Genomic DNA, 25,617 nt, shown 5'->3' with positions numbered 1-25,617 from the left:
AAACTTATTTAATAAAAAAATGACCCATGCTTTGGCAACTCAGAGCCATTTTCAAGATTGCTGCAATTTTAGTTAGAAAACTTTTGAGCATATCCTAGGTTAGTTGATTTGCTGAACACCAGTTTTGCATTAACCCACCTTTAGCAATGTAACATCCATTTAAAGCCAAGAATTTCTTTTCTTTGTCCACTTCAAGTTTTAATAGTTAGACAACTGCCATGCTATTCATCTCATTAGGCTTCTTAAATGTTCGCTGACAGGTGTTCATTTTTTGTAACAACAGCATGTTAAAAAAATTAGATTTTTTTCTTTTTTTAGTGTCTGATTGATGCCATGCGAACCACATGTGTTACAGTGAGTTACTTATTAGCTATGCTTATGAAGCCTATGGCAAACATTCGTTTTATTTAAATTATTTATTTACAACTAACTATTAAAAAAAACTAATATTCTTTCCTTTTCCAATTATTTGTTATAAAATAACGAATCACATATAGAATACAATGATTTTTTCCAACAGTTTGCTGTACGCTTCTAGTAAAACTGACAAAACTTAGGTACATTTCTCCTCAGTGATTAAAAAAATGCTACAACATATCTTAATTGAACAATTTAGGCAAATAAATATCTTTTATCAATGTGTTCTACATAGTCGGTCAATCTCAGGGAGTCAACCAAATGATTTTCTGATAGTACCCGACAACTCAGGTCATGGGCGTACCCAGGAAGGGGCAAAAGGCCCCCCCCCCCCCCCCCCAGAAGCAAAAATTTCAAATGTCTTTAAGGAAAATAATATTTTTTCAAGCAAATAATTTTAAAAACTAATAAAGAGCTGTTACAGTTTCCTTAAAATGTTGGTTTCATTCACCTTTTTCATGCTTAAATCTTACCTATAACTTGAACAACCATGGCTTACCCTACCCCCCCCCCCCTAGTTTTGGTCCTGGGTACACCCTTGACTCATTAACACTTGGTACACCCTTGACAGTATATGGCGAGAAATTCAAGTATTCAAGGTATTCGAGATTGTACCTTTAGCATAATTATTCAAGATCTCGAATATCGAATACTTTCTAGTATTTGATGTACTCGAGTATTCGCAGATACTTTCGCACATCTCTAAATAAATGCCTGAGTTATCTCTTCACTGCCACTAAAGAATAAGTGGAAAGGGCAATAAAATGTTTGTTAAATATATATAATATCTACTTAGAATGACTGAAAAGGTAGAATATCTACTTTTTAAAAGTAGGTATTGTTCGTTATTGACCATGATGTCTTCTTCGTCTTTAATTACTCCTAGTAATCTTTTAAAGCATAATGAAATATGATTTTAGTGGCAAAGAGTTGAAACAACGGTAAATCGTGAATCTCTAGAGGGCGTAGTACTTTTTTTTTTAATTATCCCGAGAATGAAGGTGCAACACTTGAGAAAAGACTCTTGCCGAGTGCAGGAGGTACGGCAGTAAACTGACGGAAGCCATTGTTCACCTGTTTTTTGAACACAGGGACCACTCTGTTTAATAACACATTGTAAAAATTTAATGAAATATAATGGACATATGTAATTCAGATAATTCACGAAAAATGAGAAAATATGTACCTCTAATTTCCACATTTAAATATATTTTGGATGTGAAAATGGCAAGTTGTGCACGAATGAATGTCTGTACTTATATAAAACATTTGTTTAGCTAACTTTGCGTAATTTACTGATGGTGTCTTGAATAATGTCTTGAAAACTGCAGAGGTAGATAAGAAGAAATTCCTAAAAAATTCAATGCAAGGAACTATTATTGAAATTACGTTTTCCACGCATGTATGTTACCATGCGTTACAGAAATGCATGCAAATACTTTCTGGATTTATTTCATCAATGCAATGAATTGATGCATAAACTTTCTTGTTTTACAATATCGTTTAATGTGTGACAAATGATTGATCTTGAGCGTAGGTTCTCTTACATTTCAGAGAAATGTGAGATTCACCACATATATTTTAGAGGATTTAGTACGCATAAAAAATTGATAATTTTTTTATTATGATTTCCATCCTATTCCATTTAGTGCATGTTGTGGAAAAGAGTATAATCTTATAGGTAGTAGCTAACGCAATTTTAACTACACGTAGGATCTTCATCTCCCTTTACATTCTTCTACCTTATTAACTGTAGCTATGTTATCTATCGTCTGCTTAAGTTTCAGAATACTCGTTTGTATTGTGTTAGAGCATAAAGTACAAAATTTAATGTGAAGTATAGCTTATATTGCATTTAAGTTTGCTTCAACCATGAATATAGAGAGATAGCTAATTAATTCCAATATTGGTGCCTTGTAAATTGTTATTGATTACCTTTATGCACAGAATGCGTTAGATGGAAGATGGGACTTTCTAGTCCCAATATCGCCCAAAAATACTAATTATTATTATTTTTAGAAAAACCTTTTACGATTGAAGGTATTTTTCAACCTGAGATTGAAGTATTTTTAATTTTTAAGTTCTTACGTGAGTCTCCTCGACTGCAATGGCTATAAAAAAATATAATTTTAGGCAGCAATCCATCGATTTCGAAGTTTATTGCTTGCAACTTAATTATTCAATTCACTTTAAAAGAGGTATTTGCACGATTCATTATTTCCAGTGAAATTATCAACGGCAGCTAATGTTGACCGTTCCGAAATCACTGCCTCGTTTACATTGGCAGTACTGTTCTCCGTTCCGTTTTGCAGCAGCAGTAGCAGTACTGATAATGCATTTCGGAACGCGCCCGGAGTAGACACGCACGCCAACAGACTACAGCGAAAATTCAATGACGGCGGTGTCCGGGGATATTTATGCGGCGCGCGCCGGCGACCATACCGACGCCCTCGATGGTGCGAATAGGTTATTAATCATTAAATTTCCACTAACAAGGAGGTGAAAAAATAAGAATAAATATTTAATATGCATCCTAGCACATGATGAGTACATCCTACGAAATCCTAAGAAATTCAAAATCTTATTTTCAGCAGACTTGATGCCGCGTCGTGGACTAGTTTCCGGTACCTACAGGTAGCGCGGCGAGACTCCCAGCGGAATCTAGACTGAGGCTACCCTTCCCCCTAGCGATCAGCAATCTACAGTCCCTCCCCTCAACAGGCAATCATCCGGCGGCGATCACTACGGAAGCCATTTCTTTGAAAACGTACTCGAGACTACCGACAGGGAAACTGAAATGTCATGAAATGCGTACATCAAACTGGCGATCTCTCGAACGCATGTCATGCATCTAGCACTGAACCGAATTCGCGGCAAAATATAGCCGCGTAGAGCAGCGAGCGAACACATTCAGACCCATTATTCCGTTCCAACTAGGATAGTCCGACTTGCGCCAATAATAGCGACGGAATGAGGGGAACAAGAAAATAAAGTTTTAGTCACTTCAGGCAAGGCCACACATGCCTCATCTTCCAAATGTGTTAGCGATTCGCGCTTATAATGGGAGTATTTTAAAAATACAATCACATTTCACGATGTATTTTATTTTTTAACATATCGCCAACCCATGAAACGACATACTTACAGAACTGAAATGAAAGATGCAGAACGATATAGCGCTATTATTGCTTAAACGCCTGCACTCTCGGATTACTTTTCGTCGTACAATTAATAGTGATACTCAACCGCCGAAGAAAAAGACACTTTAATTTGGGGGTACATGACTGAACATACTGCCACCCTGAGTCCAATGGTGGCACTTCGCCAATGTCATTCTTTTCGGAAATAAAGGAGTAAAACTTTGCCAGGTTCACTATTATATTAATATAGGCACGACCCAAGTTTAGTAACGTAGTTACATCTTCAGGAGAAGTTACATCTTACACCTGAAGATGTAACTTCGTTACGAAACCCGGGTCGTGCCCATATTAATATAATACTGAGTCTGACAAAGTTTTACTCCTATTTTTCCAATATGGATAGGTTTCACTAAGTCAAGCCTTAAGTAATCAGTCATTCTTTTCCTTACGTTCCCATATAATGAGTCTGCCATCAAATCTTCTCGGCAGGGTAAATCATTCCTTTTCCGACATTAACCTCACTTTTATATATAATTTACTATTCTACCCGTTCTACGCGGTGATGGACCCGCGACCGCGAGGTCTCTCGCCGCAAGCCTCACTTGGTTCTCGAACATAGTTTCCCTAAGTATTGTAGCATTGGAAATGCGTGAAAATAAGAGTCTAAGAAAAAATAAAAATAATATAAATTCATTTCATTTAATAAGACCGTAAATGACATTCAACGAAAAAACATAAGTGAAATTCCCTAGCCTAGAGTAGAAGAGAATTGGAATTAGAAATTTTCCAATCCCTCTTCATTCGGCTTTCAAGTACTAGAACCGCAAAATCCTGATAAAAAATTAAGTCGTTTACTATGACCCAATACTGTAACTCGATAATCTAACATCGAAATAGGGACGGGGAAATACACCTCATGGCGAAAAAACATTTTTTAAGAATCAGTCACTTCCTCTTTCGGAAGATTTTTTGCGGACCCTATCACTTACAGCATCATTAGGTGACGGATGTAAGATGAGAAAATAATCGAAACAGGTAGTATTTTAATCTTTCAAAAATGGCAATTTCCCATCATTTTTCCCAAGTTCAGAGACAGGTACAAACATGGCTTCCATGGCATCAACTAAAATTTCAGATCATCCTCGCTAACTGAAAAAAGGGGTGGTAAAGCAAAGGAATAGGATCCACTGGAGCAGCGCCCACTAATACTTACCTGGCATTTGATGATCCAAAATTCCAATAGGGTGGTTTCCTATTATTTTTTTATTGCCTAAATCGAAAGATTATTACTCCTGGAGTACGTATTTCACGCTTTTAGATTTTTAAATGACGATATCTATTTTTCGTGATTAAATGAAAAGTGAAAATTTTCAAGCGCGCGAAAACGCGACGCTTAAGTATGAATGTCGGGAAGTCTCTCCACGTGACGTATTTCTGGTTCCCCCTCACGCCCTGCGAGGTGACCTTGAGGCGAGGCTTAGCGTTGATACGACGCACAGTGGGCCAAAACCGAAAAAAGCTGGCCAAAAGTCGAAAAATGAAGTTAGCGCAAATCAACCAAAAACAGTTGATATTTATTATTAAGCGTGTACTCTTTAAGATAGGGTACCATACAGAGCATAGAATGCGTTAATATAATGTTTACAGCTGGTCAAAGTAGAGCATGTCAGAGAGATTTTAGTGACCTGATTTTTTTCGTTGAAAATAGCTAAATTTGTGGCTTCATTACAGAGTCGTTGTTAAGAATATTGGTTTCAAAGTATTTTTATCCATAAAATTGATCTTTAATAAATGAATAGAGACAGTTTTTGTTTGATTTTACTTGTTAATTAATATTTTTATAATTTTTCAAAAACTGTGTTGATTTTCCATGAAATTTTATGTTTAACGGTAATTATCGTTTATATGTACATCGAAATACACGGAGTTATTTATACTGTGAGATAGACAAAAGCATATAGAACAATGTCCAGAATGCAGTTTTTGCGATAACTTGCGATCCTAATTTTAACAACCATATTTATGTGAATCCACCCCGGCCACTCGGACCACTGTGGCAGCCACGAAACGGCAGCGGGACTAAGCGAGGAAAGGATATGATATCAGTGCATAAAGACGACGGAATGCCTGTTCAATGACATTATTCACTTGAATACATATTTTATGAATAATAATCACCTTGATTTTTGCATATTATACTATAAATGGCTAAATTCAACGTACATCTTGGCGCAGATAACAGTTTCTTGCTAAATTGGTGACTGGCAATTCTACAATTAGGAGGTCATTGGGAGGTTTCTCAGCAGAGTTATGGGCAGAGTTACAGAGTTTGAAAAGATTTTTCCAGAATTTCGGATTTCCCTCAAGCATCATGGGCAGGCTGCGGTCGAGGGGTTTAGGGAAGGTCATGCACGTGCAGCGGCAGGCGCCCGCGCCGGCTGGTTGAGGATTTGCGACCCTCCGTACTTACTGGCCCGACAATGCTGGTTTTACAACCTTGCCGGTAATGACTCTTTTCTACTTCCCCTAACTCATCGGTAGCTATCCCAAGTTATGCTTTTTACACGTTTTTGCCTCTTGCCGACCCTTTCCGCCACTTGTTCCGACAAATGGAATTCTCAGTTAGTGTCCCTAGGGGTTTTCCGGTTATTTTTGCCTACCACATGCATCAGTTGTCCTAGAGAGAGTGTCGAGTGAAGATCCACTATAAGTGACTGTGCTGTGTTATAACACTGGATTGATCTGTCAACGTTAGAAGCACTTCAAAGGAGGATATAGTTGTACCTGGGAAGCAAAGCCTCCTTGCACCCGCCTCCGTTTCGTTGTGACTACAATAAGTGTACTCCTCATTCATCGAAAACGATTTTACTCTTCATTGTGGTGAGAAGCAGTGCTAATGGTAAGCAAAATTTTCATTTTTAAAATGGATTCCTAGTTGGAGTCCGTAATTTTTTTTTGCTACCCATGTATGACTGATGATAGTTGGGCTGTCGATGGAACTGATTACCTGATATTTTTTTATTTCATATAGTAGTGTTAGATACTAAATTTGTTAGAAACCATGGAGAGTAGAGAAGTGACGCGGTTACAGCTTCATGACAAAATTGTGGAGAAAAAAAGTACCGCGGCACGTGAGAAAAAAAATGTTGTGATAGATTTTTTGATTGAAAAATATCGATTGAATGGAGATGCTAATTTAAAAGGTATTTTGACGAAGTGCCTACAAGCATACTTTTTCGCAAGATATTTTGAGAAATGGAATAAGGCGCAGCGAAGGGAAAGCTACTTTAGAGCTAATAATAGCAAATGGCTAGAGGAAGAAATCAAATTCCCTGAAGTAGTGTACAAATATCTTCCTGCTACCTACGGTACGTTCATTAAAAATTTTAATAAATAGTTTTTTTTTTTACATAGAATCGCTTTTCTATGTCACTAATTCGTATTTTTACAGATTCACCGCAGGACACCGTGTTTGGTAGACCTGCTTTACTCTTTGAAGTTTCTAGTGAAAGATCAAAACGAAGGAAAACGGAGCAGCTAAGAGCTGGTACATCAGCAAAGGAGTTATAATTCGCCGCGTCCATGAAATTCCGCGAGCGAGGAGAGGAATCAACTGCCAAAGTAATTAAAGAAGTGACAATGACGACTCCCACAAGAGCTACTAGAATTATTTCCAAATGGAGGAAAAAGGACCATTCTCAGAGGGAAATGACACCAGAAACGGCACTTTCCCTTTTTATTTCAGTGAATATGACAAAATTCCAGTACAACCTCATCCGGCATGTGTCAAAAAATCACGGGCATAAGTTGTTTCCCAGCTACAATCAGGTGTTTTCCGCAAAAAAATCAACTTATCCAAATGGAATACATATCAGCGAGGAAAAGTGTGAGGTGGGCCTACAAGAGTTACTTCATCGGTAAGATATCGGCACAACTATTTGACAGCTTCAACGGCAGAAAAATTCTATTTTTCCCTTGATATTTCCATAGCAGAAGGTAGGCATGCCCCTGTAGAGTTTGCTTCCCGCATCACATTAGCCTATTTTAATTGTTATCGCCCTTCTAAACAATATTGTGGCCTACATAATCCTAAATAAGTTCAATTGTATTTTGACAATACACAATTTGTAAAAAGTTTCGTTAATTTACCAATTCTTTAGACTCTAGCGACTTTTGGCCAGCTTTTTTCGATTCTAGCCCACTGTGCGACGCAGGCTGCTAGCGGCTAGCCTAGTACCCTGCTGGCTGGTAGCGCTTGGCTTAAATAAGGATTATTAATAACTTATCAAACGAGGAAAACTTTCCGACCTTAGCCAGTTTTAATAAGTGATTGTTAAGACATGTTTCCCTGAGCTCTGCGCCTCATGCATGCAATGGTAACCTCAGACGACGTGTAACTCCTATCTTCTCGTATAGAAACTAGGTCCCTGTGACGTCACGTGGAGTGGCATCGCATGGGCGCCAATCTGGCCCTTTTCAAATGAGGATAAAAATGGACCATTGCCATTCGTCTAACCCGGTATTTCTAAAACCAAATAATTTGTATATTATGAATACACTAATGGTGGGTAACGAATCGCAATCAATGCCTTTCGTTTTCTTTGATGAAGGAAACCACCCTATTCAAATAATGCTAGGTAATACCGAGGCAATCATTAAGTCGCCAACAAGGTTAGTCATGAGAATGTATACTTTCTTACAAAGCGGAATAGGGTAGTTTCCTTCATAAAAAAAACGAAATGCATTGATTGCTATTCGTTACCCACCATTAGGGTTTTCATAATATACAAATTATTTGGTTTTAGAAATCCCAGTTTAATGGCAATGGTGAATTTTAACCGCATTTGAAAAAGGCCAGATTGGCGCCCATGCGATTCCACTCCACGTGACGTCACAGGGACTTAGTTTCTACACGAGAGGATAGGAATTTTACATGGTCTAAGAGTACCAATGCATGCATGAGTCACAGAGCTCAGGGAAACATCTTTTGATAATGTTAGAGCGAAGGTTTCCGCGGCGATGGTTTGATCTCTGCATTTATTCAGGGTTTTCTTCCGCGTCAGCTTGTTGTGGACAACAGTTTCGCTGGCTATCCTGTCTACGAAACTGTTGTCCACAAACAAGCTGACGCGGAAGAAATGCAGAGATCTCTTAATAATCACTTATTAAAATTGTCTCAGGTCGGAAAGTTTCCTTCGTTTGATAAGGTAGTAATAATCCATATTGAAGCCAAGCGCTACCTGCTAGCAGGGTACTCTGCAACCTGCTAGCAGCCTGCGTCGTATCAGGCTCAAGCCTCGCCTCAAGGTCACCTCACAAGGCGGCAGCGGGAACCAGAAATAAGTCACACGGACTTTTCCCATCATTCCTACTTAGCCGTCGCGTTTTCGCACGCTTGAAAATTTTCACTTTTTGTTTAATCGCGATAAATAGATGTCATCATTCAAAAATCTAAGAGCGTGAAATGCGTACTCCAGGAGTAATAATTTTTCGATTTAGGCAATAAAAAAATTATAGGAAACCACCCTATTGCGAGAAAGTAGGGGGTGGCCAAGAGAAACTTAGAAACCACTGTAACGGTTGAAAGCAATAATTAGTCCTTTCTCGGCGATTAATACTTCAGAAATAGTCACACGTCTTCTTCGCGATAGGCATTTCATTGCTAACGAAGTTATGGATTCCAACTCGTACTCTGACAAGTTGACCAGCAGGGATATTGGAGCATATGTAATTTCTGCATCATTTAATAATTGTACCCAAATAGTTTTAAACTCCATAAACATACAGGAATTGTGGGCGTAACCCTTACGATGATACACAAGTGAAGAAGCCTGTTGGTTTCTAACAATACAATTACGTTGTGATTATTGCTGCTCTATTCCTCAGCATACGAACGACTCCACTAACAAATAGAGGTTTTAAGTTGAGCCGGAAAATTTGAATATAGACTCCGAAACGTCGAAATCAACGCCTATATCGGTGGAGGACCCGAGAAGAATTCCTGAAATGAGGTGAAAGGTTGGGATCATCTGCTTACATGCAGACCCCTATTCCAACGATGATCCTGGGTTTATATCCGAGGTAACGCCCTTGGCGATTGGACGGGAGTAGCGAGTGACGTCTAACATTTGCCACTCCCCTGTCCGCAAAGGGGATAAGAACTTAAGTTATATATTTCCTCGACAAAAAAACACGGATATTTGGAGTTTGGTGGTCTATTTTGAGGAGCTTTACGCTTCTGGTCTGCGAGTCTCCGGTTCACATCCAAGTGAAGTGCTTGACTCACTCATTCAAGGATTTAACCCTAAGGTTGGTAGATGATAGCAAGATGAGGGTAGAGCTCACCCCGGTGAGTGCTTGAACACCTAAAAAAACCTCGCGGTGCGACACGGCCCAGGGTAAGGAAGTGCCTTTTCCAGTATATGGGAAGGCCTCACGCCACTATGTCTGTGGTAGGCTCTACCCTCACCTATCCAAGGCAACTATCTAGTAGAAACACGTGTTGTGCTGTTGTGAACTTGGCAATAACAGCAAAATTAATTCAACATAAAAATAAGTCATTATTTACTAAAACTATAATATGTATACGAATGGTTAAAGGAAAAATTCTGATAAACGGCATCCGCACTTTCTGTATGGATATGCTGGATACGCCCATATTGATTCAAAGTAATACCATAGTTAAGATGCTCATGGTAACCCATTAATTTGCCGTAAGGGTACGAGTAAACGACGATAAGCTTATACAAGCTTCCATTCAAAAGAAATGGACACGAGGGTAGGATTAGATAAATGGATGGGAATAGCCTTACAGCATATCTGTATTATTTACGATTAGTAACATGATTACATATATTTCCGGAAATATTACGCCTCCAAAAACGATGATCAGAACAACGAGTAGACGAATTTTTTGGGTTGCTGTGCACTTATCTGAATTACTATCGACGATTAAGGTTTCACATCAGATAGGGAAGAGTGGGATAAACATCTAAAACGGGAATTGTTAAAATAACTTAGAAACAGCTTTGAATATAAAATTGAAAGCATACCATCGAGCATGAGTTTCGCTATGTTCAAAGCTCTAAGAGTAAGAAACAAGCCATCGCGGTTCAACTCGAGATTTACACAGTGCATATATATCAGCAAACTAGTACCAATACACAAACCATAGAATGAAGAGGCAATATTACATAGCGTAAATACTGCGACCCATGTGAACGTTAAAAGTGGTAAATACTCATGCCAAGTTAAGAAGAAGGGGAAGAGCGTTTAATAAACGCGCAAGGGGAAAGCGAATGTTTAACATATACCGTAATTTTTTAGATATCATTGACATAAAAAAAGTAGTGAACGCGGATTTTTATGTGTACCGCGAAAAAAGGGGGTGGGGTATTCAAAAGAAACTTACAAGTTAAGACGTGGGAGAATTTATCCTTTTATACGAGTTGATTCTTTCAGTGGACTATTCAACAAATGAATGGCGCAGTCACTCCATTAGTAATTGTAATACATGCAATCCTCTATTCGGCATTAAAATACAAAAAAAAACTTAAATGATTCCCGTCACAGCAAAGACAAGGTGATCACGATACGGTTTGCTAGGAAAATTACCTTTCCCATTCCTAAAAATCCAGTTCCTGTTCCTATTCCAGTGATTCCAGGAAGTTTTATTGGAAAAATTACCGCGGAAAGCACTTGCTACACATCATTAAGAGAAAGTTATGGGGGTATCCGATATTAGCGGACGCGATTTTCGAGGTCAGCAATTATTTCGTCATGGTACTATAGATAGTAAGCATCCGCGGGCTGGATTCAACGAAATAAAATCCCTACCACGAGCTCCATTGTAAATTTAAAAAATATATACGTACGCAAGGGTTACGTGCCCTGAGCGACCTATTTAGAAAAATAGTTAGAAAATGTAATCACTTGATACCAGTATAGTCCTCCCGTTGCGCTCATTTTGATTCAATTAGAAATATATTTGTGGAGTATAGGAGATTTTTTAGGAAGAAACAACAGAATTCAAACACCGTTCGATGGAAATTTCCGATCCACATAACTGCAAAAAAGCTCAGTGATTCAACCACTATTAATTTTACAGTGTCGACCATTACCAAGTTTCTAACGATACAAGTTATCCCATTTGACTTGACGCATTCACAAAGTTCTGCATCGGGATATTACAGTCATCTTGAATTCTTCGGAGAAAATTAATGACGCATTAATTTTGAAATGGTAAAATTAATTCCTTCCATTCAAATCCCTTAACTTCCTGAAATGGTAAAATAATTAAAATACTAATTCTGACTTACCTGACGCCGCCGGTACATGTCGTACTTCTGCTTTATTTTCCACAGGAGCGCTGCAGCCAGGAGAAGTAACAGGAAGCAGCTAGAAAAAGCAATAAGGAAATGAGTAACGTACATTGCGAAAAAATAACACACAAAAGAAAAAGCTAGAAGCGTCATCCTTCAATTCAAACGATAGATGAAATCTGGCACTCGCAACATCACGAGGAAAAACATGAAAAAACAACATGTAATAATTGGCCGTTATCGCCATCAGATGGTCAAGAAAAGGAAGCGGTAACTGGATCACGGAAGATATTTTACCGGTAAAATGAGGTGCGAAGAAACGAAGTGAATGAGAATTCAAGATAACATGAGATTTAGCACGAACCCTAAGAAAATGAAGCTATACATCGAATGAGGATCAAAAGCTTGCGTGGTATTCGTAGCTCCACGAAGGTATACATCGGAGAAAGGTTACGAGAACGGCGCAGCGCTAAAGATAACTAATCTGAATACGGGTTCGAGACGTGATTTCCGTACGTTTCCGAGGAATTCGCAACTAAGTGGTGCAGGAATTATCACAGATCTCACAGGCACATGCGCTAACAAATACGACGAGAAACAATGCGCGTAAACAACTGGGTATAACCTTCACTGCATTGAACTGCATCATCAAGCCAGCCGTACTCTGCTGCCAGACCTTTCTTTGCATAAAAATAAAATAAGCACGGTGCATGGGGAACGTTGAAAAATAAGGTAATAATGAGTGACTTTTATAGAATTAAACTCAACGAATTTTAAAATTCTGAACTATGGCTTCGTTAAGGATAAACGGTTTTGGAGGCTGTCAAAGATTCATTGTAATTCACGAAAGGTGCAGGCTTAATTAGGTTCCTCTATCCATGTTCATCAAAAGGAACTATTGCTAATGTACAATTCTAAGATGATATGCTACTAATCACCACAATCTTTTTAGCAAAGAGCAGGAATATTTCCAATGATTTAAAATATGAGTGGTATTTTTGGCAGACATAGCTAAAAAGAGCTCCAAAAAGTTGGAAAATTTGGTGTATGGTCGAATTGCTCCATAAGTCGAACGAATTACGAGTAATTAAATCTAATCGATTTTCCATTGAAATCGCGACTCCTACAACGTTTGGTAACTTACAACACATCCGCCGTGAAGTTTGCATTCCCTCAACACACAATTTTAAATTTTTCGGAATTTTTTTTGCCACTTCCCGACGACGTACGGACACCAAATTAACGTGAGTGACGTCTTTTTTGTGCCCCTACGTGCCGCTACTCGGAGAACGCAGAATATTTCATTTTAACGGGTGACAACGTCGAAAAACCATGCTTGCACTACAGCTAAAGAGCCGAAATTTTTATCGAAGGTAAACGATGCCCCGTTATACGGGACAAGCAAATAAAATCCCCCGATAACCCCCTGTGATCCCTCCAAAAAAATAAAAATTACCTAATAAGTGGTATATTTTGTGTACCATTCATCCGAGTTGTATTGTTTTCATTTATTCGTACTGGGAATTGTGTCGGCTATTTTTACCCGTCATGTTCAATTATCCAGGCCCACTGATACACCCGCAATAAAACTTCAAATTTTTAAATGTAGATTTCTTAACAAAATAGTAGAGTAGAAATGGTACTTCTACCCCATGCACACCTAAACGCGATTTTTTAAAACCACTTCCCCATAAGGTTCGGCAACGAAATTCGCGTGAGTAATGCCTTATTACAGCGCCTATGCACCCCTATGTGGAACACTCAGAATTTGTAATCTATATGTGAGTAATACGGGGCCAATTCATTGTTTCCATAAAGCTGGAGAACTGGAATTTTTATTGTAGGTAGGCAAACAAATTTTATACAGGAAAATCACTCGAAAGTTTATGTGGCTCCCCAGAAGACCAGGAAAAAAAATTTTTTTTCTGTAAATAGCATGTTCATTTGTTGTTTTCACATTTTTTAGCAGTTTTCCGTTCTCCTATGACTCATCGATAAGGAATTTATTTGGATGATTGTGACCGAAGTCAGTACACTCATCAAAACCCTTGGAAACCCCCCGGACCGCCTTCAAAACATCGTCATAAGGTAAAATGACACAATCACGGCTAGCATGCGTCTACATTCTGTCACATTATCCCCCGGCAGCCTTTGTAAACGATGGGGGATAGCTGGTAGTACGCATTGCTCTCTGAGGAGTGAAAACCCTGGCGGCGAAGCTGCCCCCGCCCCAGGAACGACGGAGCCACTCCGAGGAGTCAGAGGCCCGGAAAAACTCCGAGAACCCTCGGGCGGCAAATCCGTACCAACATGTGGAGCAGCCGAATGGGTGTCTTACGAGGGGGGAGGGCGCCGATAACCCTTGGGCGGCAAAGCCGCCCACAGGCGAGGGACAGCGAAGCCGTTCCGAGGAGTCGATGGCTCGGGGGGACACAGGTAAACCTTGGGCGGCGAAGCCGCCCCATCACGAGGAAGGGCGATGCCGTTCCCAGGAGTCGACGCCTCGGGGGGACTCGGGTAACTCTTGGGCAGCGAAGCCGCCCTTTCACGATGAACGGCGAAGCCGTTCCGAGGATCTAGCGGGTCTCTGTCAGAGGGCTACCTCAACATCTGGGCGGCGAAGCCGACCCCTGACGAGGAACGGCGAAGCCGTTCCGATGAGTCGCGGGTGGGACGGCGAAGCCGTCCGGAGGAGGCAGCCGGCGAAGCCGGATGCGGGGGGGATTTAGAGGGCGTAGCCTCCTAACGAGCGCGCGCAGCGCGGCGAGTCTTATGATGTACAGTCGGATCCGGATTTAACGTCTTCGCATTTAACGTTTTTCCGCATTTAGCGTTTATTTTTGGGGGTTCCGATTCATTCCCTATTAGGACAATGTAAAAATTATCCGTATTTAGTGTTTCCGCATTTTGCGTTTTTCCGCATTTATGGTCGTCAAAGTTTTTCCCGCACAATATTTTTTTGCCCGATTTAACGTTTTTTCTTGACGGCTTATGCAAATGATTATCCAAATCTTCGAATTTCTGCTCATCAGCAAGAAGAGTCTCGTGAAAGTTTACCAAGAGTCAATAGAATCTACCAGGGAACGCTTCTACAACTGCTTTCTTCCGCGAATGCAGCGCTGGGACCTTCAACTCGCAAGCTGGGTGATTTGTCTTCTCGTAATGTTTCGCTCCACTTCTGATCCAAACACAAGACACTTTTTGTATCAGATCCGACCTGATGGAGCCAAGTCATCCCTTGATAACCTCTAACTACCTTATCCTTCACTTCGTGAACTTCGATGATACGTGACGACTGATGACACGAGTTATCCTCCAAGGGCCGCTACAATGATGGTTTCCGCGTAATGTTTTCAATTGAGTGTTTCCCCTGTCATTATCGTGAGTGAAAGCATTCTTTCCTAACGGAACAATATTATTTTACATCGTAATTTAGATATCCCGGAGCCCATATACCGAAATGCGGCTGGTTGATATCGATGTCGATTCAAAGATCTGGTGCTATTTTATTTCAAAAGTGAATGACAATCGGAGTTTTGACGAACTGTCACGGTCCATGACTCTAAATAAATCGCTCATGCTGGAAAAAAATCACCGCATAATCACGGTAAAATAGATTAGCGAGGAAAAATACGAAAATCCAGCAGGAATCCCTTGGTGGTTGACTGCGACATCATAACTCGGACGAAATTGCCAAACTTCAGAGGCACTGACAATTTTTCAGATGAAATCCAGTTCTGTTGAAGATTAAACCTTCTCACTTAACAGAGTCTAGCTAATCTTTATTCAAGGTCCAACCAAATTTTATTAAAAGCTGCCGAGAAACATGGTGAGTCGAAGTCAAGGTGATCAGCGCGCCGCGTAACAAACTTCTACCGGCTCCATTCGACCTGCATGAGGCCGCGGATATATGACAGCGAATCTGGTGTTATCATCGAGTTGAATCACCATCGACTTGGACGCATACTAGAAAAAAGATTCTCCTTTTTTGGATGACCTAGAAATCCAAAATGTGTGCACAGGAGGCTCATAAATCGCTCGTTTCGCCGAGGCAACAGAAAACGTTAAATTGGCAAAATTCCAGAAAACCTCCCTTTTCCTAGATATTCGGTAGTTTAGAATTCAAGATTAGCGATCTTCTACTGTCCCTTTATTCCACTCATCTTTATTGATGCAATGACGATTTTTAAAGTACCTACTTACAGCTTTTTTATTATATTAGAAGTGCTATAGTCACCTACATGTCACTTTTACAGAAAAAATTCTAAATTTTCTTCGAGGCAACTGAAAAATGCATAAAATGGAATCACTAATTTCCATAATAATATTCCGTGTGGGAATGCTTTTAAGTTGATGAATATTATAATTTTCTGAAAATATTTCATTAGGTAAAACAATTGTCATCGTCTCATTACTTATTTTTACTACCCATTTTTTTTAGCTGATTCCGGAAAAGTATTATCCAACCTTAATTGGGCAAAGAAGGTTTAATCAATGAATTTGTTGCTGCATGCAGCACCTTTTAGTTACTTAAAATAATATTTTTTTATTCATAAAAAGCCATTCCAGTCATTATAGACCCTAAAACCTGAAAAAAATGGCAGGTCCTCATTTAGTGTTTTTCCGCATTTAGTGTTTTAAATTTTGTCCCCGCTGAAAAACCTTAAATCAGGATTCTACTGTATCTCTTAAAAATCTACTTTGTTTTCCACTCCTAATTTCTTGAAGCAAATTTCTAGAACTTCAATCATGAAATCGTACAGCATAAATCCACAGTGTTATTGAAGTACATCTCAGGAGTGAAAATGGTGTAGACAAATTGATAGCTTTCTCTAACAAACTTTACAAGAGATTGCAGTGTTTTGTAGTTCTTTTTCTTTAATCCGCATGCATGGAGTGGAAGGTGGAAAAGCATCTAGCCAAAACAGCAGAGAGCGATGATGTGGACTAAGGGTGGAAATCTGCCAGGTTTGTATGGGTACTTTGGTCAGAAATTGGATGATTAGAAAGGAATCTAGTCAAAACCAGTACATATACACATTCCCCACAACAATGATGTTGGCCGTCAATACATATTTTTCCGTCTTCTGTGTTTCTTTCTATTCATGTCACTAACAAAACTAAAGGATACCCCAGTAGAATCGTATCAGGGAAAGTATTTGCACCTGTAAACCAAAATTAAAATATAAAACGAGTCCGAAAGTGACTTCTTCACACACAGACTTGAGGAGTGGTAAGAGGAGTTGCGCAAAACTGACTGATGACAATGAGCAAGGTCAACCTCGCCTAAGAAAATATCTGCCGCACTTTCTATCTAATAAGGGGAATACACGACCTTCGCATCGCCGATCGAGCTCAAATTTTGCGAATCGGTAGTTTATGGGTACAAATGTAATATGCCGAAGCGAGACGATGCACTTCTCGTAAAATTCCGAGAAAAAAGCAATTAAAAGCCGTTAAAAATGATGGTACGCTATATAAACTGTTTTGAACGCCCATGTTAAACAATTAGGCGATAGCCCAGTGGATACGGTGTCCGACTGTGGAGGTGAAGGTAGCGAGATCGATGCTCGCTCAGGGGACTTTTTTTTGTGTTAATTTTTAAGAATTTTATTGTTTAAATTTTTAAAGTTCGTTTTCTAGTGTAGAAGTGTGTATTGCTAAATAGTGCTAAGTGCACACAAAATTACACTCATTTGACACATATTAATAGTATTGCTTGCCCCATATTTTATTCTCTGTTTATATATTTGTCAAAATCCTTTGCAATGCAATTGCCAAAAACATTACTTGTCATGCATCCAGATAGCCAACCTACCGAAGTAATTTATCTAATCTCCTTAACTGAATAATATCAGTTAATATAGATCATTAATTAAGTTTGGTGCTTGTGGAAATGAATTTTTTGAGAGCAATACGGTTTGAGGCGTCATTTTTGCTGTCATAGGTTATTGGGCAAATTGACTACCATGTGAAGGGTCCACTCGTCCAACCTTCAAGGTCATCGGGGACCAGAGGCCCAGTTGCTTATGAATAGCATCAGTGTGTAAAGGGTCCCAGAGAGTCTCGAAAACGATGGCTTCTTTCCTTCCTAGCAGCTGTAAGCCCTCTACTTCTCAGGAATACAGTGTGGCAGTTGTTCAGCATTAGAAGGTGATTTTGAGTACGGAGTAAAAATCAAGTGAACAGTGGTGAAAAATAGGAATATCAGATAGAGAAGTAAAGGAGTTATCAAGGAAAAGCATAAACCAAGAAGAGATATTGAAAGTGATCACTTGCTTTGAAAATAGAGAGTGTCAAAGCAATATTGTGCGTAAGTTTAAGCTCACGACAATTTATTTAAACATGTTTAGACTGTGGTCCGCACTATTATTCTGAATAAAGATGAGGTTAAAACATCAGTGACATCAGCTGCACCAACTTTAGCCAAGCGGTCAACACGTGTGCTAAGTTCATTGCTGGAAAAAATGGAAAGACTTCTAAATATGTACCTGAATTTATGATAAACGGTTGAATGATGTTCCTCTATCACAGGCAGTTGTTTATGCAAAAGCTGTGGCTTTATTTGAATCTATAAAAATGAGGGAGGAAATTGCTCTGAGACATTTAGTGGAAGCTTCCGTTGGTTCCAGAATTTTACACTTCGATCTTGTGATTTAGTGCTATGATATTGGGTGAATCTGCAAGTGTTGATAGCACAATCCCCTCAACATTTTCTGTTGAACTCCAGTCTGTGATTGAGAGTGGATTCTTTCCCCCACAACTTGTTTTTAATGTCGACGAGACCGAATTGTTTTAGGAGAGAATACAATCTTGTTCATTCATTTTCAGGGAAGAAAAACCTGAGTCAGGTTTCAAGACATTTAAAGACTGCTACATGTTGCTGCTTGATGCTAATGCCTCGGGGGACTTCAAATTAAAGCCAGTTATGATTTATCATTCACTAACTTCTCGAGCAATGAAATGGTATTCAAAGTAGCATTTGCCTGTTATTTGGATGACCAACAAAAGGGCCTGGGTGACACAAGAACTGTTTTTAGACTGGTTTCACTCAAAAGGAATGATCATTAAGAGAAATTTTAACGCACTTCAGAAGGTTAAATGAAAGTGTTACAATGTATATCCACCAAATAATTGATAAATAAAATAAAATTTAACAACCACGAATACCTAGGTTTACACTTCCATTATGACCCATCCTTGAAGAGACATGTGAAATATAACATACAACACAGAAAGGAGAAATGCAGCCAAAAATTCATACTTACGTTGAGAATGTGATGAAGAATTGTTGTAAATTAAGTTTTGGATACTGGGAGAATGAGATCTGGATCCATAATGGTGGATGAAAGTCATAAACATACACATGGAATGTAGTCAAGGTCACATTGTCCTCAGTGCCGAAACTGTACTCAGATTTGGCAAAGCGTGACCGGAATGTAGAACAATTTTTATCTGTAACCAGATACCTCTCTGGGCTATTAGCTGTAAGAAGTAAATATTGAAAATTAACATCGATAAAGGTCAGCCTTGACAATAACTAACTTATATAAAGAAAAAACTGATTAGGATTCAAAATAAGTCATAATTGAAACATACCTGTCTTAATGGATATGTTCATTTTTGCATACACAGAACAAGAGATATGAAAGTCAGCATCAACATCAGGTTTGGGTGGATTATTCTTAAAATTGATTTGAGTATAGTGACGGTCTTCTTTTTTGGACAGATTAAAAGTGAACTGGTAATCAATGGTAAGATCATCTGCAAAAATTTCAACAAAAACAAACATTACACAAATTATAGCACCACATATTGATAAGGAAAAATAATTCAAACAGGATTAAACACAGAAGTCAACCTCATACATCTTATTGTAGTAATTCTAGGAGATAATAATTCTCACACATTAATGATGCTTTACATGGATATTATATAAATTATAATTTGGATACATTACAGAAGCAAGATCCGTGATCAGTGGGGTCCCCAAAGTAATGATTTTGTGTATCACATCGTTCACAATGGTCGCCCACGATGCCCTTGGTGGTGCAGTAGCATTTCCCTGTTTCTGGATGGCACTGAGTTCCTTGGCCATTGCACTCACAAGCTGCAAGTTAGGAAAGGCAAGGAGAAATGTTTGAAATTAAAAGACTCATAAAGTCAAATATAAATGCTCAATTTAATAAATTTAAAAAAATAACAATCTTATCACTGTGCTGAAACACGATATATATATTTACTACAATAAAAATAGACATAAAAAGATGTATATTAGAAAAATAGAATACTACTTGAACATTTCATTGGTAGTATGCAACAAATTTTGTCAGCAAGGATGTTAGAGAAGTTTCTTGTCATTTTCTCTCAGAATATCTCTGACAATCTTGCTGACGATACTGGAGGCATACAGCCAATGAAATATTTAAGTATGTAGATGTTTATTTCAAGCTTTTTATGTTTGAGTATTTTCATGCAAGTTTTTACAAGCATAATATGACACTCTTAAAAAGCATGAAACACTAGCATTTGGATGGAGGTCTCTCCTGCTAACAGTCCCAAAATAACTCCTTCGACTTCCTCCACGACTCTCCCTTTCTTACCCTTCCCAATACCCCTTTTCCAACCCCTCCACTATCGTGTTTCTCTACTCCTCAGACATTAACTTAACTAACCATGGGACTATGTAGAATGGACTTCCTCAACAAAGTCCCCACAGCATTTTCCCAATCTCCCTTGCCACCTTGCCCCTTCCACTGCACTGTGGCCAACAGAGATTCTTTTCCGCTTTAAAAGTGCATCTCTTTCCTTAAACTTATTTCATCTAATTTGAGGTAATTAACTAATTCCCTAGAAAAAACATCTACTACTATAAAAACATACACTACTATAAAACCCACTTCCGACTACTAACCAACTCAAACATATGTTTGGGGTGAATGAGATGAGATATGACAAAAAGTCATAGGATCGACCCCCTCTAAAATCATCTGAAACCCTAAGAAAAATTGTCGAAAAAACTAAATTTTCTATGCACTACTGTGTTGCCAACTGCCTCAATGCTTTTACTTTTCAGAGTCATTTGGGACTCAAAAAATTGATGGTAATAAGAAATTTGAACCTTGCGGAGAAGCTTGTTAATGGTCAAAGTCATTACGGCACCTATTAGTCCATACCTCATGACAGTCAGAAAGCCTGGAAGCCAATAACTGTTATGCATTCCAAGGATTCAATTTAATTACGTTGGATATCACTGAAAAAATATGACCCATGTGGATCAAACAGCAGAAAAAAAATTGTAAAAACTGACTGAGAGACCAAAAAAGGCTGTGGGCGTTATTCAGATGGGTGTGTGGAAGGGCAGAGCCCCCCCTAGCGAGCAAAATTGTGTAAGTACCTTAACCCTTTTGCTGCTTCAATAGATTTTCATCGGTTCCATTATTTCGCCTATTATCCAGAAAAAAATGAATTGAATCATTCATTTGACGTCGCTGAATGTCGCCGCACGAATGGACGTTAGTTCCGCTAGAATTTCGAGCCGATGACAGCACCAACGACCGAAGGGAGGGTTTTTTGAAAACGTAGATATTTACCCGCATGTGGTGTTGAAAGGAAAAGTTTTTTGAAAGTCGTGGAATATCCCCGCATGTCGCAGGCAATAACCATAATGTTTTTTGCTGGTATTCCCGCTTGTAGCAGCGAAAGGGTTAAAATTCATAGATGTATAGCCAAAAAATAAAATTATGGAATAAGCAAAATTCAAAATATTTGCAAAAAACTACTTACGAATACATCTGCCTCCATTGATTGGATTCCCATAGTAACCAGGAACACAGTGTTGACAGTGAGCTCCATGTGTTAGGTTTGCACATGGTTGATTACATACACTGGTTCCATTTGAACATGTACTGTGGCCATTGCACTGACAAGCTGCAAATGAAAAAGCAGAAATTACTTAACTTTCACACAAGTATTAAAAAATTAGAAAAAAATCAGTTCTCAATCTAGTTAGAAGAATAACTCAGTAAAAATTACATACACATTAAATTAAAATTAGAACCCTTTTTGAGTTAAAAAAATATAGGTGAGATATTTACAATGCATACCCAACAGAGATTGGATTAAAAAAATGGACAATAAGCCGGCAATCAAAAAGAAAATTGAAATTCCTCGATTTTTGTAGCATTAAGAGCAGATATTTATAGTTTTTCTGATTATTAAATATCATGAATCATAAGTAACTTTAGGGCTCCCTGAGCAGGGATTTGAGTGTGATCAAGCTAGGATTTGAAAAAAAATTTAAAATCACAGGCAACATGCCAAAATTTCACCATTTATTACATTCATGGTAGTTGGTTGCAGGATTTAGAATTTTATATTATAAACATTAGAATATATAATCAATTTTTAGTGATAGATTCCATTCCCAGGGGTCAGTAAAGAAACTACCGTATAAGCGCGTGTAAGAGGCGCACCATTTTTCCCAGACATTGCAGCCGAAAATGGGGGTGCGCCTCTTACACAAGCTTCTTATCTACCCCCCTTCCCCTTCCCCGGTCGCAAGTCCAAGGGGAACTGAGTGGCCTTGGTTTTCAGCGTGAGTCAGTCATCTGAAACCCTGGGTCAAAAACAAGCGGCAGGCAGGGGAGTTTCTCCCTTAGTGACGCATTTTTAAAATGCTCCTGTTTGAATTTCTTGTAAGCATCGCGCCGTCACGTCGGTACCCCAGAGGTGAACATTGAAAAGATCGCGCGGGGTGATTCGCTCCGGAGCGCGCGCTAAATTTACTGCAATGAGTGGGCATCCCGCGGCATTTATACTGCATATAGTAATCGCTTATCAAACGTAGAGAAACGCGTATTTTTGAAGGACATACCTGGTTAATAGTCAATATCTGTCTCGCCGAGAAATTTCCATTGCACTGAGCACCTGATTTTTCAAAAATTATCTTCAGACGCTAATATGAGGATTTTTGCAACTGAAAATTATATTGGTGTCAAAACCTGCGGTTTAAAAAATTCGAACGAGTGTGTTCATTGTTGGATTAGCGCTGAAGGAGGGGTCGAGGGGAAGGAGCGCGCTCCCTCCCCTCCATATTTCAAGCTACGAGGCTATGAGCGAAGGAGCAAGGGAAGAACACGTCCGATCTTGCATGTGACGTCGTTGCCTTTAAAGCGAAGAGGCGAAGGCGCAGCAATGTGATATACGCAGTTTGCGTTGCCTGAAGTTTCCAGTCCATCTCGTCTTGTTTGAATGCGCTTATGCTACGCTTGTTTCTTCTGAAATTGTGCTGTTAGGGCTAAGTTGAATATTAGTAGCCTTGTTTTAGCTATAAATCTTTGTGTCAATCAATTAGAGCTCAAAAAACTTAAATGCTGTCAGATATATGTCGCGTTAGGTCTAATTCTTTTTAGAACCTCGTGCGTGTCATACAATTGCTGAAAGATATCGAGATATATTTTCGAGCTCAGAAGGTGACTCACCTAGCATTTGACCTCCAGAAACTCGGAGAATTGAACCTGGTAGACCGAAAAAGGTCAGTTGGTGATATGGGGTAGGGATGAAACGCGTTTCCATTGATCCCCTGTAACTTGATAATTTCCTTTTTTCCTGTGGAGTCCCGGAAAGGAAAAAAACGGCCCCTTGCACACACACCGATTTTGGACGGCCGGTAAAATATCGGCCGATATTTTACCGGCGAAGCGATGCTTGCACACACGCCGGATTTTTACCGGTCAAACGATAAGTTGCTATGTTTTTGAGCCGGCGATGGCGATTCACAGTGACAATGGCCGGAAGCTAACCGGCATTTAGCCGGTGCCGGCGTGTGTTCGGTACGTGTGCAAGCTCCAATGCTCTCCCATTGTTCATTATTGGAATGTGTACGGCCGATATTTTACCGGCCGTCCAAAATCGGTGTGTGAGCAAGGGGCCTTAAATCTACGACGTGGTTATTATCCTAAGGCGCTGAGATTGCCCCGATTGTTGTCCAATCTCTTGGGAAGGTTCATGCTATCTGCCTGTCGTGTTTTGCCTTAACATTTTCCACGGCTGCAATTCTATTGCAATACTCCTGCGAGAGCTTTTAAACAAAATTGTTCGTGAGTAGGACAAGCAACGTAGAGCGATGGCGTATGCGAAGAGAGGATCGGAACTTTTTCTACTCCCTCTTATGCCGCTATTACCGCCGCAGTAATCAAAATTTCCTCTATCAAATAGTACTGAAAGAGGAAATTTTGATAACTGTCGAAATTTCAGGCATACGTCTGCAACACCGCACGATAGGATAAAAAAATGCCGCAATTTTTTTTTCTTTATAGATTCGTTCCTCAAAATAGGGGTGCGCCTCTTACACGTGTGCGCCTCTTACACACGCTTATACGGTATATTATAAAGTTCAACACATCTCTCAATGGCATTCATATGGGTATTTTCAATTCTATTTTTTTTAATGAAGCTGTTTCTCACTTTCATTGTTCCTGAGCATAAATTTTAGTTCCATCTTTGGCAAGAAATGTCGTACCATTAACCTGCTGCCTCTTTTGGAGAAATAGATATCCGTTACGTCGCTGCTTCCAGCTCAACACTTTTTGTAATGGTGAGGCAGCATACGGAAAGATTATGTATATATAAAAAAGCCAGTAGGTTTTTTTCAAGGTTTTTTTCACGCTGTGGCGAAACGAAACTGTAGTTGAAGGGGTGAGATGGCTTCATTGCCACTGCTGTGAGTCAAACTCAAGGACCACCACAGGCAAGGAGCTGCAATTGCAATATATTGCACGATAGCAATAAATATTATTCTGACGTAAATATCGAATATCTGCATTGCAACGAAGATGAAAGTGAGGAAGTAATTTCACCAAATAAAAAAGAAGTATACGCTGCCCTCCAAACATCAAGATATTTTGATCTGGCAAACGATTTGGACCCCAATTTAATTCCCATTTATGCATGTTAGAAACCATGGTGGAAGCTGCGATGGAGAAGGGCAAAAAGCAAAAAAAATACAGATTTTTTTGGGTAATACCTTTTCGTGTATATAATAGCCTTCCTGAATAAACAACTTACATATCTTAAGTATTGGGCTCTATCAACCACCAACTTATTTTTCAGGCTACTCGCAATGAAGACGCACTTCTAACTCTAACCATGAACTTTCTTCTCCCGTGCCTCCCTGTTCTCCCATGCCGAGAGATCTTTCTTTCCGAAGTCTTTGCTTACTCCCTCCTGCCGCCTTTTGCTGATCTAGCTGACACCCACCTTATGCATTCCAAACCTCTCCTTCCCCAGCATTTTCCATTCACTCCCTCATTAAGATGACGGAGCTTGAGTGCGTCGTAAAAAAATATGGCCCCCAAACATAGTCTGAGGCAGAGCTGAAGGTCCTTTCCCCACCCTTCTTTGTCCTGCCCCCTTCACCACTCGTTATGCTGTCCGCACTTCTTTCCTCAGGCAATCCCCATCCCAGTCTTATCCACCCCACCCACTGGGAACATTCTCCAACTGTGGAGAAGGGCATGGTTCATCTTTACCAGCAACAGGGGTAAGTTTTTAACCGGAGAGAGGCTGGAAAAGTATCTTCCATTATCGGGGAAATGGTGCCGTGCTTATAAAATTGTCTCTCTTCTTCTCTGCTGACTTTTCAATTGAAATTTAAGTATTTTCTTTGCTCTTTCCACACTATATTTACGATTATGGTGCAACTGTTTTTTAGTGCTAAACTAAGAAAATCTTTTCTC

General features: G+C 39.3%; 1 protein-coding gene across 4 annotated transcripts in view; it reads right to left on the bottom strand.

Moving 5' to 3' along the window:
• The window catches only part of LOC124153580 (attractin-like protein 1), a 99,960-nt gene that overhangs the window by 12,297 nt on the left and 62,046 nt on the right, over positions 1-25,617 (bottom strand). For all 4 annotated transcript variants that reach the window (XM_046526842.1, XM_046526844.1, XM_046526843.1 and 1 more), the window contains 5 exons: positions 21,665-21,808; positions 19,839-19,988; positions 19,478-19,642; positions 19,147-19,363; positions 11,876-11,954 (listed from right to left, as the gene is read on the bottom strand). In XM_046526842.1, the coding sequence (XP_046382798.1) occupies positions 11,876-11,954; positions 19,147-19,363; positions 19,478-19,642; positions 19,839-19,988; positions 21,665-21,808 (755 nt within the window). The remainder of the gene's footprint in view (positions 1-11,875; positions 11,955-19,146; positions 19,364-19,477; positions 19,643-19,838; positions 19,989-21,664; positions 21,809-25,617) is intronic.

This window comes from Ischnura elegans, chromosome 2 (assembly GCF_921293095.1).
Source record: "Ischnura elegans chromosome 2, ioIscEleg1.1, whole genome shotgun sequence".
In the NCBI taxonomy this organism is placed as follows: domain Eukaryota; kingdom Metazoa; phylum Arthropoda; class Insecta; order Odonata; family Coenagrionidae; genus Ischnura; species Ischnura elegans.
This window is presented reverse-complemented; position numbering and strand designations above follow the sequence as displayed.